This window comes from Emydura macquarii, unplaced genomic scaffold, assembly GCF_026122565.2.
Source record: "Emydura macquarii macquarii isolate MOO-44397 ecotype Brisbane River unplaced genomic scaffold, CSIRO-AGI_Emac_v2 contig_1790, whole genome shotgun sequence".
Taxonomy (NCBI): Eukaryota; Metazoa; Chordata; order Testudines; family Chelidae; genus Emydura; species Emydura macquarii.
The window spans coordinates 6,677,576-6,705,089 of record NW_027131927.1 but is presented as its reverse complement, the minus strand read 5'-3'; the positions used below and the strand labels follow the sequence as shown (position 1 = coordinate 6,705,089).

The following is a 27,514-nucleotide window of genomic DNA, read 5'->3' as shown; positions in this document are numbered from 1 at the left end:
AACCAGGAGTCCTGCTTCCCAGCTCACCTTGCTCTAACAACTAGACACCACTCCCCTCCCAAAGCCAGAAGGAGAATCCAGGAATCATAGGTCTGGAGGAATTAGCCCGCCCCCACTCAGTGGGCAGTGGGGCAAGGCAGTTGGGCAGGCCCCCGTCAGATATGGGGGAGGTGGCCCACTACCCCCAAAGGGGGTTGACCCCAATATGGCCTGGCTGTGGGGCTGTGGTCCTATGCTGGTCCAGGTGGAGGGGAGGTCCAGCTCCCTCATCCCCTTGTCCAAACAGCCTCCTGTATCTCACGGGGGGCTGACCCAGGGTTAACCCCACCCCCCACCAGAGGGAAGGTGGGGGCTGCTCACACCTTGTCCTGGGGTGGGGTCCTGTTGCCACTTCCTTGCACCTCCTTCAGCATTCTTGCCTCACCTCAGCCACGGACTGGGCCCCACAGCAGGACTTGGGCCCAGGACTGCGCCAGGCCAAGGGGCACAGCACTGGTGAAGCCCCCTGCCACCCTGATAAGAAACTAGTGATCCCAAAGGCTTTGGCAAAGGGGAAGGCTGGGTGAGCCCAGGAGATGTGATCCCATCCCTCCAGTGCCATGGGCTCCAGCACCAAAGGCCATGCATGAGCTGTGGCTGAGTGTTGGACGGGTGCCCAGCAGGGTCAGGTTGGGTTACAACTGTGACAGACAACAACGCTGCCTGAGTCTGCAGAGAGCCTGAGTCTGTCGCTGTCGGGGAGGGGCTGTGCTGGGTTTATCTGACGCAGCGACACTGCCTGAGTCCACAGCCAGCCCAAGCCTGTCACTGGGGGAGAGGGGGGCTGTGCCAGGTGTATCTGACACAGTGACACTGCCTGAGTCTGCAGAGAGCCTGAGCCAATTGCTCCGAGGGGGCTGAATTCTCCCATTCTCCTGAGGGAGGTGTTATCTCTGGAGCCTTGCGACAGCCATTTCTGTGCCAACACTATTTACTGTCTCACCCTGGATCAAATCACACAAAGAAGGCGACAGAGGAGGGTTTCAGAGGGATCTGGGCCAAAGGAGCTTCTCCTTTCAGCCTCATGAGTGGACGGGGCATGGTTTGGAGGCGGAGCTTAAGGGTGAACCGCAATTTATTTTCCAGGTTTGACTGCTGGGTTTCTCAGCATCCTTGATCCCTCCCATCCATCCGTCTGTCCATCTGTCCATCCACCCGTCCTCCCACCCAGCAGCCGTGTCCCTAGCCATCGTTCCCACCATCTGCACTACTCTCTCCGCCCTCCATTTCTGAGGTCTCCTCCCCATAGTGTGTGGGGGCCCTTGACACACACAAACATGGGGATCCCATGTGCCCTGCTGCACTCCAGCCAGGATCCCGCTGCTCAGCACACTAGGGAGCCCCGTTCATGGCAGGGGGATGAATGGGGAAGGCCAGGGGCCTCCATCACCTGGGCGGGGATGCAAGCCTGGCTGCCCGCAAGCTGCTGAATGGTCAGAGAGTCAGAGATGATAAGGCCAGAGGGACCAATCCGGCCTCCTGCGTTGCTCAGGCCAGAGAATCCCCCCAGTCGTTCCTGCATGCAGCCCAGATCTGACAGTCAAGTTACAGCAGAGATGTCCAACCTCAGTGTAAAGACTCCCAGTGATGGGAAATCCACCTCCATCCCTGGGTCAGTCATTCCAATGGTTAATTCCCAGCCCTGTCAAACGTCAGCACCTTATTTCCAGTCTGAATTTCTTGCCTCAGCTCCAGCCGTTGGCTATTGATCTGCCTCTGCTCTCAGAAACCTCTTCCCCAGGCCGGTGCTGGGATCCAGTCACCTCTGAACCTTCTCTGGGATAACTGAACTAGAGCCAGCTCCTTCAGTCTCTGGCTCTGAGGCAGGTTTTCAGCACCCAGCTTGGTCCTATCATCCTTTTCTGACCCCTGGCCGAGATGTCGTAATCCTTGGAGAATGGTGGATCCCAGAACTGACTGCAGTAACCAGTAATAGTCTCAGCAGTGCCATGCCCTGCTCCCTTCGACATCCCCTGATCACATTCTCCACGGCCACATTCCCCTCGTAGCTACAGCATCACACTGGGAGGTCACACTCAGCTTGCTTCCGCCAGTACCCTGAGCCCTTCCCAGAGCTGCTGCTTGCCAGGACGCAGTCCCCTGTCTTGCCAGGACGCAGTCCCCTGTCTTGCAAGCACGACTGGCAGCCTGGCCTCGAGATGTACGACCTGTGCTAGGCTGTTACGTACTCAGCATTTTCCCCCTGGCCTCCCAAATCCAGGCATAGGCTGCTCACCCAGATGGCATGAGTCTGCCCCGGCCAGCACCCTTTGCCCATCTCCCCAGGACAGACTGCAAGGGTCCAGAACCTAGGCGTCAAGGCAAACCTGGTCCTCCCCCATCCAGCCACCACAGCAGGGGAATATCATTGGGGGAGAAGGTCTTGACCTCCCTCCTCCCCACCAGTTATCAACCCTCAGATCTGCAGGCGGGAGTGAACCCCTCGCCAGTCTCACCTGGGTAGAAGTCCTTAGACTTGGAAAGCTTGATGGTGGCGCCCGTCTCTTTCTGCAGCTGGACAATGGTCTGCCCCCCTTTCCCGATGATGGAGCCGGCCGCATAGCTGGGGATCAGCACCTTGAGGAAATACTCGCCCTCTTCTGGAGGACAGAAAGGAGATAAGTGACCCATTAGCAATGCCGTGCCAGGATTGGGGGGAAGAGGAGGGAGTTAGCACTGCAACCAGAGCTCTGTGGGGCTAGCCACCTCTTCTAGAGGCCCCTCATTTTTCCCAGCCTGCCCACCGAGTATTCCCTGAAAGGGTATTGCAGCATCTGCCTGACCCTGCAGAGTATCAGGCCATTACTCTGCAGTACTAGAGTAATAATGCCAACAGTGCTTAGTCCCTCCCCAGGCTTTTCATCTGTCAATTGCAAAATACTCCACAAAGAAACAACAGTACCATGACCACCGGGAGGGACCTGCCCAAAATCAGTGGTAGAGCTGGGGATAGAATCCAGATGCCTTGAGTCCCAGACTCCTCTGCTCTAATCAATAGACTCCCCTCCCCTCCATGACCTGGGGAGAGAACCCAGGAGCCATGACTCCAAGCCCCTGCTGCTCTAACCACTGGACTCCACTCCCCGCCCAGAGCTGGGGAAAGAACCCAGGAGTCCTGGTTCCCAGTCCTCTTCTGGGTTTGTAGAGCACCCAACACAATGGGGTCATGGTCCAAGACTGGGGCTCCTTGGCTCTGCTGCACTGCTAAGAAGAAAAAACATTGCCTGAGTTACATGGACAGGCTTATTCAAACCTCCCCAGGGCCTTATCCAATGACCCCCAGGGGAGAGAAAGAACTACATGTGACAGCTGTCAGTCACACCACTTAATGCACAACTGGAAGGTCAGGTGTCACAGTAATGGGCGCTGGATAAGAATAGAATGGACATTACTGGAGCCAGCAGTTAGCAGCAGACAGATGCAGTTGCAGCACCTGGTCACTAGTGGGAGACATATCCCATGCACTTAACCCACATGTTGCCTTTGGGCCCAAGATTGGTCATCTCACTCAGTGCTGTACAAACACATCACAAACAGAGGTGCTGCTTCCCAGTGTGGGGGTGGGGCATGATCCCAAGTACAGAATACGATCCCTAGCTCTTTCATCAGTAGATCTCAAACTGCTTTACAAGGAGGTCAGTAGAATCATCCGCATTGTAGAGATGGGGAAACTGAGGCATGGGGACTCATTTATGAAGGACACAAAGGGGGTGGACGTGGGGGAAACAAATGAAACCAACATGTAATAAAAAGCTAAAACTACCTAGGAATTTAGGACACAGAACTGGAAGGGGCCTTCTGGGTCATCCCCATGTGCAGAAAGAATAGCAATATGGCAGGTGACCAGCTTGGCTTAACAAAGAAATCTTCAGTGAGCTTGAACACAAAAAGGAAGCTTACAAGAAATGGAAGCTTGGTCAGATGACCAGGGAGGAGTATAAAGATACTGCTTGATCATGCAGGAGTGAAATCGGGAAGGCCAAAGCACAATTGGAGTTGCAGATAGCAAGGGACATGAAGGGTAACAAGAAGGGTTTCTACAGGTATATTGGCAACAAGAAGAAGGTCAGGGAAAGTGTGGGCCCCTTACAGAATGGGGGAGGCAACCTAGTGAGAGAGGATGTGGAAAAAGCTGAGGTACTCAATGCCTTTTTTTTGCCTCTGTCTTCACAGACAAGGTCAGCTCCCAGACTACTGCACTGGGCAGTACAGAATGGGGAGGAGGTGAACATCCCTCAGAGCTGAAAGAACAGGATCAGGACTATTTAGAAAGGCTGGACATGCACAGGTCCATGGGGCTGGATGCAATGCATCCGAGGGTGCTGAGGGAGTTGGCTGATGTGATTGCAGAGCCATTGGCCATTATCTTTGAAAACTCGTGGTGATTGGGGGAGATTCCGGATCATTGTAAAAAGGCAAATCTAGTGCCCATCTTCAAAAAAGGGAAGAAGGTAGATCCAGGGAACTACAGACTGGGCAGCCTCACCTCAGTCCCCGGAAAAATCATGGAGCAGTTCCTCAAGGAATCCATTTTGAGGCACTTGGAAGAGAGGAAGATGATAAGGAACAGTCAGCATGGATTTACCAAGGGCAGGTCATGCCTGACCAACCTGACTGCCTTCTATGATGAGATGACTGGCTCTGCGGATGTGGGGAAAGCGGTTGATATGATATATCTTGACTTTACCAAAGCTTTTGATATGGTCTTCCACAATATTCTTGCCAGCAAATTAAAGAAGAATGAGTTGGATGAATGGACTAGAAGGTGGCTAGAAAGCCTGCTGGATCATCAGGATCGACGGGTAGTGATCAACTGGGCAGCCGGTAACAAGCGGAGTGCCCCAGGGATCAGTCCTGTGGATGGTTTTGTTCTACATCTTCATTAATGATCTGGAAGATGGGGTAGATTGCAGCATCAGCAAGTTTGCAAATGACACTAGCCTGCGGGGAGTGGTAGATACACCGGAGGGCAGGGACAGGATACAGAGTGACCTAGACAAATTGGAGGATTGGGCCAAAAGAAATCTGATGAGGTTCAACAGGGACAAGTGATGAGGTCCTGCACTTAGGACACAAGAATCCCATGCACAGCTACAGACTGGGGACTGAGTGGCTAGGCAGCAATTCTGCAGAAAAGGACCTGGGGGTTACAATGGACAAGAAGCTGGATATGAGTCAGCAGTGTGCCTTTGTTGCAAAGAAGGCTAACGGCGTATTGGGCTGCATTAGTAGGAGCATTGCCAGCAGATAGAGGGAAGTGATTATTCTCCTCTGTTCAGCACTCGTGAGGCAAAGTTTGGAGTATTGTTTCCAATTTTGAGCCCCACACTCAGAAAGGATGTGGACAAATTGGAGAGAGTCCAGCGGATGGCAACAAAAATGATTAGGGGGCTGGAGCACGTCTTAAGAGGAGAGACAGAGAATTACACTTGTTTAGTCTGCAGAAGAGAAGAATGGGGGGGAGGGATTTGATAGCAGCCTTTAACTACCTGAAGGGGGTTCCAGGGAGGATGGAGCTAGGCTGTTCTCAGTGGTAAAAGATTCCAGAACTAGGAGCAATGGTCTCAAGTTGCAGCAGGGGAGGTCTAAATTGGATATCAGGAAAAACTTTTTCCCTAGGAGGGTGGTGAAGCACTGGAATGGGTTACCTAGGGAGGTGGTGGAATCTCCATCCTTAGAGGTTTTTAAGGCTTGCCTTGATAAAGCCCTGGCTGGGATGATTTAGCTGGGTTTGGTCCTGCTTTGAGCAGGGGGTTGGACTTGATGACTCCTGAGGTCCCTTCCAACCCTCCTCTTCTATGATTCTATGATTCATCGAGACCAGCCCCCCAATATATTTCTAGAGAGCAACCCGATCCCCTTTTGGCCTGTGTTTAGGATAAACAAGTCCAGCTGTTTCTGTCTTCTTTCATGAGATCGGCTCTCTGTTCCCCTGCTCAGCCAGCAGCCCTGCTCTGCACATGCTCCAGTTGGAACTCCTCTCTCTTGAACACGGGGGACCAGAACTGGACGCAGTCCCTGCCTCGCCGTTGTGCTCGTGAACATTTCAGCCTTAGCTGCTCCATGGTTGCTTTTTTCCATGTGGCTCTCTTAAATAGCAGCAAATCCAAGGCTGCTGAGGCAGCTGGTGCTGGGGCGAATGACTGAGGTGCCACATGCAAATAACTCTCTTTTTTGCAGCCCCCCTGTAGACTGTGTGTGCAATGCACGTGTGTGTGATGAGATGTATAATACATACACAGATGTATTCTCATCACATAAGCATGTGGCTGTAAATGATGCAGTTATACCCACATGTGTATATTGGGGGTGTCATTATAGGTTGGAAGACCAAAAGGGACCATTCGGATCATCTTATCTGATCACCTGCTTTATGCAGGCCAGAGAATCCAGCCAGTGATTCCTGCATTGAGCCCAAATCTGCTGGTCGAGCCACAGCAGAGACACCCAGCTTCCAAGCAATGGAGAAATCGCCCTGTTCCTGGTTCTGCTGTTACAATAGTTAATTCCCCTCCCTGGAAAAAGGATGCATCTTATTTCCAGTCTGAATTTCCTTCGCTTCAGCTCCAGCCACTCTGCCATTGTCAGTTATAACACAGACCACAACCCATCCACACACAGCCGGTGCAGGCCACCTGGCATCTAGCATTCAAATTCTGCAAAGCAGCATAGGGATTTGAACTTCCAATTCATATTCACTGTAGTGGGGTTACTCTCCTAGTTCAAGGGAAATTGCAGCCTATGTGGGTATTCAGTGCACGAGTGTGCATATGTATTGAGTGAGTGTGCGTGTGCGTACTGAGTGTGTGGGTGGTGAGTGTATATTGCATGTGATCGTATACGTGTGTTTTGATTGTGTGTATTGTGTGGGCAGGGTGTGTATACTGAGAGTACATTGCATGTGATTGTATACCTGTGTATTGAGTGTGATATATTGTGCGTACATTGTGTGTGTATATTTTTATACAAGACATCTGATGAGCCAATCACAATGCAGAGATCTGCATATTTTGCTACTTGACTTCACATAACTCTATTATTGGCTACTGGGGACCCAGTCAGGATGTCGCCATCTGCCCGTGCAATCCAATTGACTAGCACTGTCCCGGGCTTGGCCCTGCTCAGCTTTGAGGCCTAGGACAATGGAAAGTCCCCGAGTGGCCGGCCTGGTGCACTCCTCATTAACGAGGCCCATCAGCCCCACGACACAGCTAGGACTGCCATTGTCCCCCAGGTCCGCCTGGGCATCCTCCCAGCTTCCAGACCTGATGGCCTGGGCAGAGTGGGCTGCTTCCATGGTGCCAACTCCACACCCATCATCCCAGCTACACATTAAATAATTTCCTCGTTACTATTCCAGGCTAGCACAATGACCCCTCTCCCCCTCCGAGTCGTCAGCAGGCTTCGAATTTGGGGGCCACAACACGGCCCTCTGCCACTTCAGGTAAGGGAATCGCTCCACAACTCATGGGAGGGGAGATGTGGCCATAAGATCCACCAACGGGACAGTGGATATTGCCACGAGGCCACCAATGGGAGGGCAGGTGAGGCGCGGCCATGTGGCCTACCATGACATCTCTTTGGAGATGAGGCCCACACTCCAGCTAAAGTCTGGGCTATCCAGGCCCAAAGCTCATTCAAGGCCTCATCCACCACAGTGAGTGCGTGGTGGGGCGCCTGCTACAGGAGCAGTGGCGATCCTGGGCATCGGCCACGCCAGTACAACCACTGAAACCCAAAATGGACTGTCAGGGAGTACAGGAATCAATGGCCTGCCATAGGCCCATCTAGCTTGGCGTCCTGTCACCCACAGTGGCCACCACCTGCAGCTAGTGGGCAATTGTGAGATACCCTGAACCCTGTCAGATACAGGTCAGGGCTCATGCCCCAGGAAGAGGGATGGGCTTTTCCCCAATTAACCAAACTCGGACTGTTCCCATTACCCAGACCAACATCTGGAATCCTGCCGCACTCCTATCCCCAACTGCATCCAGTGGCAGGGAGCTCCACAGATAGAGGGAGGGAAGGACTGATGGACACAGAGATGGACAGAGACACATGCTGCAAGCTGGTAGGTCAAAGCTCTGTTGTTCTCTTAGCCCCACTGAGCCTCCAGTTAGAACATAAGGTTGGCCATAGTGGGTCAGACCAATGGGCCACGTAGCCCAGTGTCCTATCTTCTGACAGTGGCCGGTGTCAGGTGCTTCAGAGGGAATGAACGGAACAGGGCAATTATTGCACGATCCATCCCGTCCTCCAGCCCCAGCTTCTGACAGTCAGAGGCTTAGGGATACCCAGAGCGGGGGCTGCATCCCTGACTATCCTAGCTAACAGCCTTTGATGGACCTGTCCTCCAGGAACTTAGCTCGTTCCTTTTTGGACCCTGTTACAGTTTTGGCCTTCACAACATCCCCTGGCTAAGAGTTCCCCACGCTGACTGTGCGCTGGGTGAAGAATTACTGCCTTGTGTTTGTTTTAAACCTGCTGTCTGTGAATTTCATCGGGTGACCCCTGGCTCTCGTGTTATGTGAAGGGGTAAATAACACTTTTTTTTTTTCACTCTCTCCACACCAGCCAGGATTTTACAGTCCTCTGTCATATCCCCCCTTAATCATCTCTCTTCCAAGCTGAACAGACTCAGGCTTTTTAATCTCTCCTCAAATGGAAGCCGTTCCAGCCCCCTAATAATTTTTGTTGCCCTTTTCTGCACCTTTTCCAATTCTCATATATATTTTTTGTGATGGGGTGCCCAGATCTGCAGGCAGTATTCAAGGTGTGGGCACATCATGAATTTATCTAGTGGCATTATGATATTTTCTATCTTATCATCTATCCCTTTCCTAATGGTTCCTAACAGTCTGTTAGCTTTTTTGACTGCTGCTGGATGTTTTCAGAGAACTATCCACAATGACTCCAAGATCTCTTTCTTGGGTGGTAACAGCTAATTTAGTCCCCATCATTTGTATGTATAGTTCGGATGATGTTGTCCAATGGGCATTACGTTGCATTTCTCAACATTGAATTTCATCTGCCATTTTGTTGCCCGGTCACTCATTTTGTTGCCAGGGTCTCCTGGCCCTAGCTCTCCTCTGGACTCTCTCCAATTTGTCCACATCTTACCTGAAGTGCAGTACCCAGAACTGGATCCAGTACTGCAGCTGAGCCCTCACCAGTGCTGAGGAGGGCGGGACAATTATCTCCCATGTCTGACATATGACACTCCTGTTAATACACCCAGAATGATATTAACCTTTTTCACAGATGCATCACATCGTTGGCTCATATCACCCCAGCACCTTTCCAGCAATACTGTCCCCTAGCCAGTTATTCCCCAAATTGTATTTGTGCATTTGATTTTTCCTTCCCAAGTGAAGTACTTTGCATGTGTCTGGATTGAATTTCATGTTGTTCATTTCAGACCAATTCTCCAATTTGTCAAGATTATTTTGAATTCTAATCCTGTCTTCCAAAGTGCTTGCAACCTCTCCCAGCTCGGTGCCAATTGCAAATTTTATAAGCATCCTCATCATGCCATTATCCAAGTCAGTAAGGAAAATATTGACTAGTACCAGACCAGACCCAGGACAGATACCTGTGGAACCCCATTAGATACACCTTCCCAGTTTGGAAGCGAACTATGATCCGTCAACCGGTTATGCACCCGCCTTATAGTCATTTCATCTAGACCTAGTTTGCTTATGAGAAAGCCATGAAGGAAGTGTGTCAAAAGCCTTATTCAACCAAGCTATATCACATCTATTTCTTCCCCCATCCGCTAGGCCAGTAACCCTGCCAAAGAAGAAAATTAGATTTGTTTGGCATGATCTGTTCTTGACAAATCCATGCTGGCTGTGCCTTCTTACCCTATTATCCTCCGGGTTTGAACAAACTTATTGTTTAATAATTGGTTCCAGTATCTTTCAGAGCTAGACTGATTGGTCTATAATTCCCCGGATCCTCTTTGTTCCCCTTTTTAAAGATAGGTGCTATGTTTGCCCTTCTCCCGTCCTCTGGGACCTCACCCGTCCTCCAGGAGTTCTCTAAGATAATTGCCAACAGTTCTGAGATTGCTTCAGCTAGTTCTTTAATTACCCAAGGATGAATTTCATCAGGCCCTGCCAGCTTGAATACATCTAACTTAGCTAAATATTATTTAACCTGTTCTTTCCCTGTTTTGACTTGTGTACCTTCCCCCCTATTGGTTTATTAATTGTGTTGAGTATCTGGTCATGATTAACCTTTTTAGTGAACACGGAAGCAAAATAGGCATTAAACACCTCACCCATCATCATCATCATCATCCACCAGTCATCAGATACTAGCTCTCCTTCTTCTCTAAGTAGAGGACCTGCACTTTCCTTCATCTTTCTCTTGCTCCTCATGTATTTAAAGAACTTCCTCTTCGTGCCTCTTACGTCCCTTGCTAGGTGTAACTCATTTTGTACCTCAGCCTTTCTGATTTTATCCCACATGCTTGTGCTATTCTTTCGTACTCATCCTTAGCAATCCCACCTTTTGTAGGTTTCCTTTTTGATTTTCAGGTCATTAAAGCACTCCCGATAGAGCCATATTGGCTTCTTACTGTTCTTCCTATCTTCCCTTCACAGAGCTGTAGTTGGCAGTTGTGCCTTTAATATTGTCTCCTTGAGAAACTGCCATCTCGTCTGAAATCCTTTATCCCTTAGATTTACTTCCCAAGGGATCTCACCTACCAGTTCTCGGTGCTGGTTAAGGTCTGCTTTTGTGAAGTTTATTGTCCTTATTCTGCCACTCTCACTCCCTGCCCTGCCTTCCTTAGAATCATGAAATCTCTCGTTTCATGGTCACTTTCACCCACGCTTCAGATTTGCTACCAGTTCCTCCCCGTTGGTCAGAATCCAGTCCAAAATAGATGCACTCCACTTTCTGAAACAAGAAGCTGTCCCCACTACACTCCAGAAATTTATTGGAGAGTTTGAGTTTTGTAGCGTGACTTCCCCAGCAAATGTCTGGGTAGTTAAAGTCCCCCGTACCACCTGGTCTTGTGTATTGGATATTTCTGTCCTTTGTTCTACAATCACCACAGCCACCCCCTCTTCCTTATCTGGAGGTCTATAGTAAACCCCTATTGTGATGTCACCCCTATTTTTCCCCTTCATATGGTCGGTGCCTCCTAGTTCTGCTACTTGGAAGCAGCAGGAGAATGGCGTAGCCCTTCTACCGAGCCCCAGATGCCCCCAGGGCTGCGATTGTCCATCTCCCAGCCACCTGCAGGGCCCATGCTGCTTCACATCAGCCCCGTCCAGGAAGCCACTCAGAGCTGGGACTCCAGTGCCCATGGCGGGAGCAGATGCAGACCAACGTTGCCCATCTCCCAACAGGGTGTATGCCCCACCCTAAGATGCTGGCATGTCTCCAGCTCCAGCCTCCCTGAGCTGCCTTGGAGCAGGCTTGACAAGGAGGCTTCTCAGCCCAAATCCACTTAAAGAGGCACCTCTGGGGTTGATTAAGCCAGTTAAGTCATTACAGGAGGCAATGGATTCCAAGCTGATCCTCCCAAAGCATCAGCATCTGCTACAGACCTGACCACAGACCAGACCCCCGCCAGGTCCCCACTCTGTGTTCCTGATCGCTGGGAGACTTGAACCTGAATCCCTCCCAGGACTTTGGGGCCTCCTGATCGGGGTTCTGCCATGGTGGGTCAGGGATCCTAAGTCAGTATTGTTGGGACCCCATGGAAAGCACAGACACCAGCCCAGTCAGTGGGAGGGCCTCAGAACCACACTCAGCACTGAGGCCTTAAGAAAGGCAGTGCGTAGTCCTAGAGGCGGGGGTGACAGATCAGGGCTAATGTCCCCGAAAGTATGGGCCCGCACCCTGCTGGGTGAGCGAGGGACATCCCGCGAAACAACTTTCAGGTCAGAACTCCAGGGTCCTATTCCCATTCCCTGCCGCTGTGCAGGTTGCCTCCCACCCTAAGAGTTTTCAGCCCCTCTCAATTTGTCGTAAGCAAAGGTCCCACATTCCACTCACATGAGGAAAGTGCATCCGTATGTGGGGCAGTGGGCTGCGGTTCCTGCTCATTATTAATTCGATCCATTACAATAGAACCTAGAGATCAGGACCCCATCGCACCGGGCGCTGCCCAGACACACAGTGACAGAGATCAGGGCCCCACAAATCTTCACCTGAGGATCCTCCTCACTCCCTGCTATCTACTGGGACAGACTGACAGACCCAGCCATCCTGACTTCCACCCAGTTCCTCCCCAGAGCTGGGGACCCTGGTGAAGAGAACAGACCAGGGGTGCAGGGTCTGAGGGCTCGGCATCGACCAGTCATCTCTAGATGCCAGGCAGAGTCACAAATGAAATGAATTTGCCATTCTCAGCTGTCAGCTTAGCACCCCTCAGGGTGACTGGTAGGGTCTGCATAGGAGAAACTCAGGGCTGGGCTTGCAGGGGGCTGTGAGTTGGGACTGATGGGCGCTGGCACTGCTGGGATGGGTGCGGGGCAGCGCTGGGCTAGCAGGGGGCTGCAGGTCAGGACTGAGGGGCACCGGCAGAGCTGGGGGGCAGCGCTGGGCTAGCAGGGGGCCGCAGGTCAGGACTGAGGGGCACCGGCAGAGCTGGGGGGGCAGCGCTGGGCTAGCAGGGGGCCGCAGGTCAGGACTGAGGGGCACCGGCACAGCAGGTGAATAGCCAGCCTGCCCTGGTGAGGGAGCTCTCGTGTCTCTCCACTTCTTTCACCAACGCGGCATTTATATCACTCAACCCCACGTCCCTGCCCAGATGGAGACCAGGCTCTGGGGGTTCCCATGCCCAGCAGCACAGATGCCCATGAGGGGCCGGTGCCCCCATCACCTCCCCAACCCCAGCTCCTCAGGTGCCTGCGGTGTCAGCTGCGAGGCGCTAAAGGAATGTTTGCCTTGGAGCTGATCATTTATAATGATTCCCTGGAAGCTTCTGTCTCAGTCCTGACCTGCAGCACCAGGTCACTCCCGCCCCAGCTCTGCTGGTGCCCTTCAATGCCGACCCACAGCCCCCTGTTACCCCAGCCCTGGGCTCCCCACACCCAGTTTTGCCACTGCCCCACCATCCCAACTCACAGACCCCTGCGATCCCATTCCCAAAATCCATTTTCAGACTGACGTCCGATGGTCCCTTTCCATATGCACACTGTTTATAATTGTAGAGTCTCTCCTGGATACCGGTGTGTTATTGTAGGGTCACTCAGGAGCGCTCCTTTCGAAAACCCCTAGTAACCAGTCCCTGGCTTTATGCAAGACACACAGACAGTACATCTGTCAGCTGACCTGCATCCCACCTCCCACGGCCTTCAACAGAAATGACGCTCTGCTTCCTGCCCCAGGGTCTGTCCTTACGAGGACTCTCCGCTACTAACTGCAGCAGTAGTAGGGCTTTTATCCCCTCCATTGTAGTGGCGAGCTCTGATTTATTATTGTAGTGTTCCTGGGGCGCGCCCACAGGTTTGTTATTGTAGGATCACCCCTGAGCTCCAATTTATTATCACGGGGTCGCTCCTAAATTCTGAAAACACTGGTTTGTTATTGTAGGGTGACACATAACCTCTGGTTTAGCTCCCAAGCTCTGGTTTGGGCACAATGGTTTGTTATGGTAGGGTTGCTTGTCAGCTTGTTAACTTAGGGGTGTCTTGTGAGCCTCAGTTTATTATTGGAGAGTCACCTGTGAGCTCCAATTTGTTGTTGTGGGGTCTCTGGGCTGGAAACACAGATTCTTCATTGCCAGTCCCAGCATTTTGCTCCTTTAAGGAATGGTTCATGCAGGCACCGCTCAGGGAAGGGGGTGGTAAGTAGGTTAGGTTTGGGTCCACTGGAGTCCCCCAGCCCCTGGCACCCCTGCCACAGATGTTCCCAAAGATGGGGACAGGGACCAGTACCCAGCAGGTCTGATAGTAGCCCCTTTTGATTGCCATACGCTCCCTCTCCCCAGATCTCGGATTGCTAAACCAGACATCTCAGTCCGTCCATCCTTCCCGCCGGCTGCCCCCCATAAAATCCCAGCTCAAGCGCTACGCTGCCAGCTAGCTGTTACCTCCTCCGGTGAGATGCCTGGAGCCTCTCTGGGGGGCAGGCGAGAGGCAAGGGACCATCCCTGAGCCAGAATTAATTTGAGGGGGACCCCCTCTGGTCAGGAAGGGATTTTCCAACAAGGTGGGTGAACATCCTGGTCATTCCAGGGGGAACTCTGCCCCCCTGAGTTTCCAGCCGCTGCCCCCCACCAGGCTACCAGGCCCATCCCCCCAGGCTCCTAGCCCCCTATTCCTGTGCCCTGGCTCCCAGCCCAGCTGTGCCACATGGACCTCCCAGTCAGTCTGGATGGATCCAAGTTCAAGGCTGCCACAATTGTTCTGTCGGCCGAGTGGTCTTAGCTCTGGGGGATGGGAACCAGGAGCCCTGGCTAATCCCTTAGCACCAGGGGTGGCAGGAGGCCAATGCTCCTGGCCTCTGGGGCAGCAGCTGGCCTGTGGGATCCTTGCTTCATCCTGGCTCCAGGGTCCTGCTCCTACTTTGCTTATTGCCCTGCCTTTGGCTGTGGTCCTGTTATCAGCCCTGGCCCCCCAAGATGATGTCCTTACTGCAAACCAGGCCAATATCCCTTCCCCATCATGCAAAGATGGCTTCCCCGCCCACCCTGCGGAAGCGAAGACCCATGGGCGAGAAGGCATCCTGATTCCCCATCCCCCGGCCTGGCAGCAGCCAGGGCCAAGAGCCACCCAGGAGCTTCGAGGGGTTCAGCTACAACGGAACTTGGTTTTGAGGGGGGGCCCTCTCCCCACAGCGGCTGAGTTTGCAGGGGCCCTCTCCCCAAATAGGCCGAGGCTCTACAATACCAAACCCTCCCTCCCCCAATTTCCGCTCTCCCAGCTCCATCTTCCACTCAGAGCCAGGACTCTCCACCTGTCCTTGCAACCCCCATCCCAGCTGGCTTGACGCGGGAGCTAACCCTGGCTGCGTGGCTGGGATCCCTCCCCCTCCTCCGCTCTTGCGCATTGCCCCGGCAACCCGTGTCTTTTTGGCAACGCAGGCCAGATTCTAACAATCCCACCCTTCTCTCCATCACGTCCCCCAATCACAGATCCCCAAAGAGCCCCCCCTCCCTCCCCTCAGCACCATCATGATCAATGCGACCCCCCCACATCCATCCTCGGCTAAAGAACAGAGCAACCAGCCCAAAATGGACTGAAAAACCAACAGCCAAATATCCGGGGAACAGCTCAGATCATTCCTTAAAGTCTCGTTTTCCTCCTCCTCCAGTCATTCCAGCCCATCCCACAGAGCCAAGATGCCCCAGTTCTTTTACCCTGGTGTCTGTTCTTTTATCTCTAGAATTCACGCCCCTCTTTGGGAAATCTCCTCCCTGCCAGCACATTAGCCCCATCAGTACAGCGATGATAATACGCCGGGCCGAGTCCCTAGAGGAATCTGCGTTCAGATGCAATATTTATCGCTCCCTGCCAAGAGGCCAAATGCAAACAGCTCTAAATGTTAATTACATCATGAGGGTTATGGTGGGTGTGCGTGGATGTGATCACACACAGACAGACAGATGGACACACACGCACGCACACACACACGCACGAAGACCTGCCCCATCCCATGCAACAAAGACACCTCAATTATCTAAAGGATCTGGTGCTGGCCCAATGCTGGCAAGCGACATTACCCTCGGTTTCGACTCAGGCTGGCAGGGCCTGAAATTTCAGCACCATCCTTCGCCCAGTGCAGCGGGTTTCAAAAGAAACCCCGAGAGTTTCCTCCTTCGCTTTGGAAAACATGTTCGAAAGAGCCCTGCTCGGGGTGGCTTTGGAGAAAGGGCTATTTGGGTTGGGCTAGTGGCGAGCTAAATTGCAGCTCCCCGGCGGGGCACTTGCTGTTTGCACGGTGTCCCTGGTGGGGGAAGAGCGAAAGCTCCGGCACCTTGGCCCTTTCCAAAGAGCGATGTTCTCGATGGACACGTATTGTTTGCCCATCCTTCCCTCTCCACCCCCCCACGCACGCAGTGTCTTTCAAATACCCCAGCTGCCAGCATCCATGCTGCTTCCTTCCTGCCCTCTGCCCCCTTCACATCCTCCAGCAAAGGCTGGGGAGATCTGACAGCTTTGCCTGTGTGTGTGTGTGTGTGTGACCCCCTCCCATCTTCCCCCACCAAGTCGCTATCAAATGGACAGTTATTTTCGCCTCCATTTTGACACTGCAGCTGGAGATAGATATGTCTGTTGCAATTTTTTTTGGGGGGGGAGGGGTGGGATTCCACATCTCTCCCCCTGGCTTGGAGGCTGCAGATTCTGCCTGTACCCAGCATTTCAGGGCAACCGCATTATTATTTTTAACGCTAGGATTGGAGGGGGCCAGAGGGGCCTCAGCTCCAGGTGGGGAATCAGAGCATTAGGGTTTAAATGCTAGAGGGACATCTCCATCTATGGGGTGGAGGGGCAGGATGGGGGGGAATCTCCATCCCCGCGGGCGCAGGATGGAGGGTGGGATCCCCATCTTGGGTGGGGGCAGGATGGAGGTATCAACATCCCCGGGGGGCAGGATGATGGGTGGGAATCCCCCTCTCCAGGTGGGCGGGTCGGAGGGACAGTTGGGGGATAGATTACGTTGGGGGGAGAGAAGCAGGCAACTCCTGTCCTTGGGGTGGGGAAGGAGCAGTAGGGGGCAGGTTGGGGTGCTGGGGGGATGGAGAACTCCCCCGGCTGCAAATCTGCTGTGGTAGCACTGGTGGGGGCTCCGCAGTGGGAAGTGGGGCGGTGCAGACCCCCCTTTCGCCCCCCCCCCCCCCGGCCGCTCACCTCCCGTGTTGCTGCGCTTGGTGCTGATGGCCTCGGTGGGGGTCTCCAGGGGCCTCTTCCTGGAGTCGGGGGGGTCCGATTCCATGTGGGGGGGCGGCGGCTGCTGGGGCTGCTGGTGGGAGGCGGAGAAGATGCCGTTCTGGTGCACCGAGCCGCCTGCCATCATCTTCATCCTCAGACAAATCTCCCTGCTCGGAGTCGAGAACCCGGGTCCGGCCGGCTCGCCAGCAGGAGGAGGAGGAAGAGGGAGGATGCACAGGCGGGGGGGGGAGTAGAGAAGAGAGGGGGAGGGGGATGCACGGATGGGGGGGCTAAAGGAGGGATGTATGGGGGTGAACGGGGGGCAGAAGGGGGAACACAGGGCGGGGGCAGAAGGGGACCCAGGGGGGCAGAAGGGGGGATACGGGGTGGGGGCAGAAGGGGGTCCCGGGGGGCAGAGGGGGCACGGGGGGAGGAGTCTCCTGATGCAGTGCACAAAGGAGGCAGCTCCAGCCGGCGGGCTCACGAGCGGTGGCACCGGGTCCCCCCGCTTCCCTCCCGCCCCCTCCCCGAGGGAAGGCCGGCCTGCAAGGTGGGCGGCGGGGGCCTGGGCAGGAACAGCACAAAGGGCGCCGGGAAGGATGGAGACGGCGGGGAAGAGAGCAAAGGACCCTCCGCTCCCCCAGGCAGGAGGGCTCACGGGGCAGCCCCCCGGGGACAGGCGGGGGGAAAGGCGGGGGAGGGGTTGAGCAGCTCAGGAGGGGACTGGGCCGAAGGGGCTGGCCGCGGGCACATGCGAAGGGCTAAAATCCCTCCCGATCGCTGCAGCCGGAGGCGGAGAGCGCGGCCGCCGGTCCCCAGCGCAGCATCCTCGCCCCAGCTGCCGGCTCGGCTCGGCCGAGCCCAGCCTGACGTCGGAGAGACGCCCCCGCCCCGCCCCGCCCCGCCGATTGGCTGCCAGCCGGGCCCAGCTGCGGAGGGGCCGAGCCGGGACAGTCCCTGCCCGTCCGGGGCGCCGCAGAGCTGGGGCAGGCGGCTGGGGGCCGGAGGGGAGTGTCGGGGGGGCCAGGCCGGGCTGGGCTGGGACAGGGGGCAAGAGCATAGGATATTGGGGCGTGGGCAGCTGTCATCTCTCTGCCCCGAAACATCCCTCTCTCCTCCCTGCCTGGCATCAACCCCCCTGTACCCTTAAATACACCCCAGCTCTCCCCAAAATACACCCCGACCCACTACCCCCATCTACACCCCAATCAACCACCCCAAAAAACAGCCAAACCCTCCCCAAAACACACCCCGACCCACTACCCCATCTACACCCCAACCAACCACCCACCCCAAAAAACAGCCAAACCCTCCCCAAAATACACCCTGACCCACTACCCCATCTACACCCCAACCAACCACCCACCCCAAAAATAGATCAACACACCTACCCTACATACACCTCAGCCATCCACCCATCCCTGTATACACCTCAGAATATACCCTGATCTTCCCCAAAATACACCCCAACCAACTCCCAAAATACACCTCAACCCACCTACCCCTCTATGCACCCCACCCAGCCGTAATACATCCCAACCCACCCCAAAATATACACCAGCCCTATATGCACCCCAGCTCCCCCAAAATACATCCCAACCCACCTACCCTATATGCACTCCAACCATCCACCCAGCTCTAAATACACCCCAATCTACCCCTAAATGCATCCCCACCTACCCCATATACACCCCAATCCACTCCAAAATACACCCCCAACCAAGGCTGTCCCTAGTGGGATGTGGGGCCCAGGGCAAATCACACTGTGTATGAACCCTTAACATTTTTATACAGGTGAAATCTAGTTACAGTGAAGATGAAGGGCAGCTGTAGCCTACATGGCAGCAACTGCTCACTTCCCGACCGGTCCTGGCACAAAGCATGGGGACCCCCAAAGCTCAGGTCCTCCCAAAGCGCAGGACCCAGGCGGTCACTCTGATTCACTGTACCCTAGGGACAGCTCTGACCCCAATCTACCTACCCCTATATACACCCCATCCCACCCCAAAATACACCCCAACTCTCCCCAAAATACACCCCATACACCCCATACACCTATGCCTATATACACCCCAGCCATCCACCCACCCCATATACACCACAAAATACACCCTGATCTTCCCCAAAATACACCCCAACCCACCCCCAAAATACACCTCAACCCACCTACAAAATATCACCCCAACCATCCACCCAGCCCTAAATACACCCCAGCCTACTCCAAAATATGCACCAGCCCTATGTGCACCCCAGCTCCCCCAAAATACACCCCAACCCACCTACCTCTATATGCACCCCAACCATCCACCAATCCCTATGTACACCCCTTCCCACCCACCCTCATATACAGCCCAACTCACCCGTATATACACCCCAAACAGCCACCCATCCCAACCCATCCATCCTCATACACCCCATTCTATCTATCCACCAAAAACATCCCAGTCCATCTATGCGTTCTCTATACACCCCAATCTATCTATCACCATACATCCCTATCCATCCATCCTCATACACCTCTTTCCACCTCCTCTATCTCTGCAATGTTGTTGTAGCCATTTTGGTCCCCGGATATTAGAGAGGTGGAGGAGGTAATATCTTTTATTGGACCAACACCTGTTGATGAGAGAGACAATGTTTCAAGATTACACAGTTCTTCTATCGATCTATCTATCCATCTATCTATCCAATGCCTCGCGTAGTTCTTCCTCTACATTGAGGGTTTCGATAACTTTCATGCCACCAAATATTTTGATGTTGTTAATAGAATCTTGACCTAGCAGAAAATATTTCTATGATTTAAAAACAAAAACCAAACCAAAACAGCGAAAAGCAATGTCTTAAAACTGAGGACACCCATCCCCTGCAGTTCCTGACACCCATCCTCAGGAGTGAGGATGCACATCCCCTGGAGTGCCCAACACCCATCCCTGGGAGAGAGGACATCCAACCCCAGGAATGCCTGACACCCAGCCCTGGGAGTGTCCAACACTCATCCCTGGGAGTTCCCGACACCCATCCCTCGGAGTAACTGACACCCAACTCTGAGAGTGAGGACACCTCCCTGGGAGTAAAGACACCCATTCCCGGGAATGCCTGATATCCATCCCGTGGACTGGTCGTCACCCACCCCCGGGAGTGAGGATACCCATCCCCAGCAGTGCCCGACACCCATCCCCTGGAGTGTGTGATGCCCATCCCTGTGAGTACCCAACACCCATCCTCGGGAGTGCCCGACACCCATCCCCAAAAGTGTGGACACCCATCCCTGGGAGTGCCCGACACCCATGCCCTGCAGTAATAAGGACCCTGTAGGTGAAACGGATCATAAACACGCTGTTGACATGGGAAAGGCCTAACTGATCAAGCACTGCTAGTAGCCAGATGTATGTTAACTCACTTTTGGAATGGTCCTGATTCTCCAACACCAATAGGCTGGTGAAATAAAATATGGGGAAACCCTTTCACTGAGAAAAAAATGACAAACAGCTTCACAGCATGGTCTGGTAGATTTTAGAAAGCAAGGTTGGTATCTCTGTCATCAAGTTAGTACCTGGACACGCATAGGTCCTTTATAGGTGACAGAGGAGGGTATGAATGAAACACTAGTATGGAAAGTTCATGGGTGTTAACAAGGATATGCTAAAGAAGAAAAGGGAAATGAAGGGTGTTAACTGTGAGAAGTGAACTGGATTTTAGTAGATTTTCCCTTTTAACGATCTCAGGTATTGTTAGTGTCTGTTTGGGGCTTGATTTAGGAAACACTTTCAGACAAGTGGGTGGTCCCATTGGCTCCAATATGGCCTTGGATTCCCTGCAATGGTAGGGCAAGGTGTAGGAGTCCTGGACTAGCCAGGGTGGGTAAAACGACAGGCAGAACACACCTCTTGGTGTCATGGAGGTGGGCCGCTGGTGGCAGGGCTGGCGGGGCCATTGCAATATTTTCAGTTCTTGACGAGAAATCAAAAATTTCTGGCAAAACCAAACGTGATTAATGAAGATTTCCATTTGGTCAGAAAAGCCGTTTTCCGTCAACCCCGCCCTGGCCCTCCATGTTTCCTCTCACTCTCCCGGCATAAATCAGGAGTAACTCCACTGGAGCCTTCTCATTCAACCTGGTGTAAATGCAGAGTAACCTCGTTGGAGACAATGAGGCTGCTACCCCTCTCACTGACCCAGGTGTGAATCTGGAGTAACTCTACTGGAGTCACTGGCGGAACTGGTAACTAAAAGGAGAATCAGCAAGACATTGCAGCATCTCTGCACCTGCTTGCTGGTCAGTGGCACTTCCTATTTCTTGTCCATTTTACACTGGGATACCCCAGCATTAGATGCCTGCCACTCTAGGTATAGCAATCCCAACCGGCAGGCAAAACGCTCCAGCAAATGCTGTCTAGGAGGCTTCATAAATCAGGGGCTGGTTGTTGTATTTTTCTTGCAAAATCTTAAATTTTATCTTAAATTTCTTTCATGCTCTCCCAGGTTCTTATGCATCCCCCATCATCCTAGCATCTGGGCGCCTCCCTGTCATGCCCTGAGCAATCATAGAAGATGAGGGTTGGAAGGGACCTCAGGAGGTCATCTACTCCAACCCCTACTCAAAGTAGGACCAACCCCAACTAATCCTTTCAGCCAGTACTTTGTCAAACTGGGCCTTAAAAACCTCTAAGGATGGAGATTCCACCACCTCCCTAGGTAACCCATTTCAGTGCTTCACCACCCTCCTAGGGAAAAAGCTTTTCCTAATATCCAACCTAGACCTTCCCCACTGCAACTTGGGACCATTGCTCCTAGTTCTGTCATCTGCCACCACTGAGAACAGCCGAGCTCCATCCTCCCTGGAACCCCCTTTCAGGTAGTTAAAGGCTGCTATCAAATACCCCCTCATTCTTCTCTTTTGCAGACTAAACAAGCCTAGTTCCCTCAGCCTCTGATCATAAGCCATGTGCTCCAGCCCCTAATCATTTTCATTGCCCTCTGCTGGACTCTTTCCAGTTTGTCCACATCCTTCCTGTAGTGGATGCCCCAAATCTGGACACAATACTCCAAATATGGCCTCACTAGTGCCGAATAGAGGGGAATAATCACTTCCCTCGATCTGCTGGCAATGGTCCTACTAATGCAGCCCAATATGCTATTAGTCTTCTTGGCAACCAGGGCACACTGCTGACTCATATCCAGCTTCTTGTCCACTGTAACCCCCAGGTCCTTTTCTGCAGAACTGCTGCCTAGCTAGTCGGTCCCCAGTCTGTAGCTGTGCATGGGATTCTTCTGTCCTAAGTGCAGGACTCTGCACGTGTCCTTGTTGAACCTCATCAGATTTCTTTTGGCCCAATCCTCCAATTTGTCTAGGTCACTCTGTATCCTATCCCTGCCCTCCAGTGAGTGTATCTACCACTCCCCCAGCTTAGTGTCATCTGCAAACTTGCTGAGGGTGCAATCTACCCCATCCTCCAGATCATTAATGTCAGCAATGTGACTGACATCTGCCCTGGGGGGTTTGTTCCCATCCCAGGGGCAGAATTGTGCGTGTTGTGGAGTGGGTTGTTTTGCTAGGGTACTTGGGTTTAGATGTACACACTGCACTGTGTGGATATCAGAGGAGGCCAGTGGAAGGAGCATGCCTGGGAACAAGAGGTGGGGGTCTGGGATGGTTCTTAGCTCCTAGGGGAATTCATGCCATGGGCTGGGACCGGCCCCTGAGGACGCTCTGCTCCCACACAGACAAGCTTCACTTTGACAGTGGAGAGTCCCACTGGGCCAGAGGAGCAGAGCTGGCTCACCCCAGCGCTTTCAGCTCTTCTCCATACCCAGGCCCTGCCCCATGACCCCTCTACGGGGAACCAGTGTAGAGAGAGGAGGACAGTGGTCTAGTGGATAGAGTGCTGGCCTGGCTTGGGGGGTGACCTTGGACAATTCACTTCCCTGACCTGTGCTTCAGTTTCCCCAGCTTTGCAATGGGGATAATGATGCTTGTAAAGCACTTTGAAAGCTATTGATGAAAAGCGCTAGCTGAGATTATTATTAATAATTAGGAAGATGCCAGTTCGCAGCAGCGGACCCTTCAGTTTTTCATTTACTTCGGTTTTCTTCCATTTTTTTTAATATATCACAGAGTCATAGAAGTATAGGCCCGGAAGGGACCTCAGTGGGTCATCTAGTTCAGTCCCCCGCACTCAAGGCAGACCACGTAAGACCATCCCTGGCAGGGGTCTGTTCTTAAAATTCTCCAGTGAAGGAGATTCCCGCACCTCCCGAGGTGATTTGTTCCGCTCTGATGGGGCACTGTCATCGTGATGCTGGCACATTACGTGCTTGTGACACCGTGTTTCCAGCTGCCCCCCAGAACAAAGCTAGCCCTGGATACCCCTCCTAGCCTGCAGGGCAGAAACTCTAACAAGTGAGAAGCTCATATCTCACCTCTACTGAGTGGGGGTTGCCTTTCACTATCGCTATCAGCAGCCCTGGCCCCGGCTCCCTAGAAGATGAGCTGCCCCCTCCTTTTTACAAATAACTTGTCAAAAGAGTGACCCAAAGTGACTTGAGGCCCAGTTGGGACTAGACCCCAGACCCACAGCTTATTGGCCCACCGCTGCTGCATTTCACACTCCATGCTCCACATCTATGGGCTTTCATTCCCCCCTAGCTGTGACCACTCCACCACCCTGCCCTCCAGGGAGCTCGGCCAGGGTTCCCAAACCCCAACGCTCAACTGACGTCTAGTAGTAGGCATGTAACCCAGACAAAGACCAAATAGAAATACAGGCCTGATTTGTAATGATGAGGGTGACAAACCAGTGGCACAAGCTGCCCGGGAAAGTGGTGGCTTCTCCATCTCTTGACGGCTCCAAATCCAGCTTGGCTGGAAGCTGCTTTAGCTCAGTACAGGAGGGCTGGGGGGGGGATGGCATGGCCTGAGCTATACGGGGGGGAAGCAATGGAATGGCCTGGGTTCTACAGGGAGGCTGGGATTGCCTGGGCTATACATGGGCAGTGGGGGGATGGAATGGCCTGGACGATACAGAGGGCGACAGGATGGATGGAATGTCCTGGGCTATACATGGGTGGTGGGGTGATGGAATGGCCTGGGCTATACAAAGGGGAGGAAAGCAGGGATGGAATGGCCTGGGCTATACAGAGGGGCAGCTAGATGTGTAGGGGTCCCTTGTGCTCTGCAAGTGTTTCACATCAGGCTGGGCTGCGGCTCTACTGGCAGGTGTTCCCCCTGGCGGGTGGGACGGTGGCAGCCAGGCCCAGGCTCCTGGGAGGTGGGGGAAGGCGCACTGAGCCCCGTGGCTGCCCCTTCCGGCTGGCTCCAGTGCTGAGATGTTTTCCACAGGCCAGCAGTAACTCAGTGACTCCATCAAGATCCACCCCCGCGCTCACGGGAGTATTTCTGGTTGTAGCCGCTCACCCTCCAGGCCGGTCGACTCAGCCATAGGCAGCTTCTGCAGGCCAAGGTGAGCTGGAAGGGAGGGTGCAGGAGGCAGTCGGGGAATCACACAGGGAAGCCTGTGAGTGTCTGGCTCAGTTGGCTGGAGAGCGAGGTGTGTATGGGGGTAGTGAGATATAGAAGTGTTTTGGGGTGGCTTTGTGGTTTTAGGCAAAGGACTCCTGGGTTCTCTTTTTGGCTCTGTGGAGTGAGTGGGGTCTAGCGGTTAGAGCGGCTGGGGCGGGGAGCCAGGACTCCTGGGTTCTCTCCCCAGCTCGAGGAGGGGAATGGATCGGATGGTTAGAGTGGCAGGGCTGGGACGTCTGGCTCCTGATTCTAGCCCCAACTGTGGCGCTAGCACCATGGAGGTTGGGAATCAGGACTCCTGGGCTCCATTCCCTGCAAGGAGAGGGAGTGTGGCTGATGGTTAGAGCAGCAGCGAGATGAGGAAGCAAGAAGTGACCATTAAATAAAGCCGGGGGAGCCCTTTACTTTAGCAGGTGGAGACGCGAGGATTTATGGAACCGCCCTTGCTCCCCGCTCCAGTTCCCAGCATTCTTGCTGGGGGGGCCAGTGCTGATGAGTCCCTGTCACCTGGGGCAAGTCCAGCCAGCCTTCTGCTGGGTCTGTGCTACCCTGCGGCTGCCAGCGTGCCGCCAGGGCCCCGCCCTGCAGAAATGACGCGGGAGCACTGGGAAAGCTGAGGGGAGGCCAAGGTGACCCGAGGTCTTCGGAGGATAGATCTCGGGGTGGAGGGCCCAGGGCGAGGCGGAGAAGAGCCAGACTGGATCTGTGCCCCTCACTGGACGGGACTCTTGGGGAAAGCCAGGGAGGGGCGCACCTGCCCTGGATCCCTGTGCCCCCCTGGAATGGGTCTGGGGCAGCCAGCACCCGCGGAGAGCAGAAAAGGGCTGGCGTGGATCTCTGGGCTGAGTCTCGCCATGCACTGGGGGCCTCCCTGATCTCCCAGCCTGGGCCTAACAAGGGGGAGCTGGGAGCAGATGGGCCCTTTCATCCCGCCAGGCATAGCCGCAGCCTTTGGCTGGGCTCAATAGCTCAGGGGGAGGAGGGGAGGCAGCCGAGCGCGGCTCCTGAATGCTAAACGGCCCTGCATTGTGTGTGCTGCCCCATCTGTCCCTTCCCGCTCAGCTATTGTCCACGGCCCACACATCTGGACTCCACGCACCCCTCCCCCACCGCCCGGCTCCAGGGACACAGAGCCCCTCCCTCTGCCCCTTTGTGTCCCTGCATCAGGCCCTGACTGCCCAGGGTCTCACCCTGGAGCACCGGGTGGGCAGGGAGCCCCCCGCCTTCTCGTAACCGCCTGGGGGAAAGCTGAATGGGGTGGGGGGCGCCCCCCAGCGCTATGCTGGGGCATTGGGGTCCGCACTGACCGCCAGGAGACAGCCCCTCCCACCCGCTCCCACCAGCACAGCCCCCCAGCACTGCACTGGGGCACAGCTTCCTGGGAAACGCAAACCAGTTCCGCAGCCTCAGGGTTTGCCTTGGAAATCCCCCCTGACCAGAGTCAAAGCTGCTTGCGGTAGCTCATGGTTGAGCCCCAGCACTCAGCGAGTCAGGCAAGATACCCTGCATCCCCGCTCTCCGCTGTGCCTACGGGCGCTGGGCCCCTCACACAGCATGGCCAAGTGCCCATCCCGATGACCTGCCAATCTATTGCATCTGTCCAGTGTCGCTCAGTTCCTCTCTGCCCGGGAGCTCTGGGGTGTCCCGGGGCTGCCATCCCGGCGGGTCTTAGACTCCTAGATTCCAAGGCCAGAAGGGACAGTTGTGACCTGATCCCCTGGATAACCCAGGCCAGAGACCTGCCCTGATCTTTGAGAAAAAACAGCCAATCTTGATTTGAAAGTGCCAAAGATGGAGACCCACCAGGAACCTGGGTCAGTTGTTCCAGTGCTGAATTTTCCTTGCTATTTTTTCCAGGTTCAGAGCATCCAAAGCTGGAAGGGACCATTTTGAGCATCTTAGGGGAGCACTGGGAAAGCTCAGGGGAGGCAAAGGTGATCCAGATTCCTCAGGAGCTAGAGCTCAAGGTGCAGGGCAAGAAGGAGAAGAGCTGGACTGGATCTGTGCCCCTCACTGAAACGGACTCTGAAAGAAACCCCAGGGAGGGGGGCACCTACCCTGGATCCCTGTGCCCCGACCCCACCAGCAGCCAGGGAGGGCAGGGAAAGGCCGACGTGGGTCTCTGTGACTGAGCATACACTGGGAATTTACGCTGGCATTGGAGGAGGTGTGATAAATCCACACCCCTGAGAGACGTAGCTATACCGACCTAGCCCTCCGTGTAGACAGCCCTAGGTTGACAGAATAATTCTTCCACCAACCTAGTTACCCCTGTGGGGGAGGTGGATTACCTGTGCCAGTGGGAGAACCCCACCTGGTGGTGTAGGGGTGTCTGTACTGAAGCACTATAGCGGTACAGCAGTGCCAGTGTAGTATTTGAAGTGTAGACAAACCCAAAGGCCAGAGACCTTCCCCAAAGTAATCCCTAGAGCAGAGCTTTTAGGAAAACATCCACTTCCGATTTAAAAATAGCCAGTGACGGAAAATCCATTCAACCTGGGGACATTTCTCCGAAGCTCAGGTCCCCTCACTATTAAAAACAGCCTAAATTCCAGACTGACTTTGTCCAGCTTCATTTTCAGCCACCGGCTCGCATTGGACCTTTGTCAGCCGCACTGAGTAGTTCTTTCCCAGTCATGAACCAGGCCCCATTGTGCCAGACACTGTACATTTGTATGGCTATTAGTAGTATTATGGTTGCACCTAGGCACATCAGTCTTGGATCAGGCCCTCATTGTGCCAGATACTACATTTTTATTGCTTTTAGGAGTATTACAGTAGCGCATAAGCGCCTCAGTCTTGGACCAGGCCCCATTGTGCTAGGCACTATACAACTGTATTGTTTTTAGGAGTATTACGGTAGTACCTAGTCACCTCTGTCTTGGACCAGGCCCTATTGTGCCCGGTGCTGTACAAACACACACCAAAGTGATACCTCCTGCCCCCAGGGGCTGATAATCATTTTTTGTTCTGTGCTTATCCGGCCCCTAGCACACTTGGTCCTGCTTGGTGACTGGGTCTCCCGGTCACTATAGTCATGCCGAGAGTCAGCAGCATTATTATTAATAACTCGCTGCTTGGAGGTGCTTCCCCTCCCTCCCATGCTAATTCTTTAATTAAT

At 53.9% G+C, this 27,514-nt stretch overlaps 1 protein-coding gene across 1 annotated transcript in view; it reads right to left on the bottom strand.

The window, feature by feature from the left end:
* Positions 1-17,068, bottom strand: part of NOVA2 (NOVA alternative splicing regulator 2) — a 46,488-nt gene extending 29,420 nt beyond the window's left edge. Inside the window, exons 1-2 of the mRNA XM_067556818.1 lie at positions 16,854-17,068; positions 2,496-2,639 (exon numbers count right to left, since the gene is read on the bottom strand). Coding sequence (XP_067412919.1) covers positions 2,496-2,639; positions 16,854-17,025 — 316 coding nt within the window. The 5' untranslated portion in view covers positions 17,026-17,068. The remainder of the gene's footprint in view (positions 1-2,495; positions 2,640-16,853) is intronic.
* Between the last annotated feature and the right edge of the window lie 10,446 nt (positions 17,069-27,514).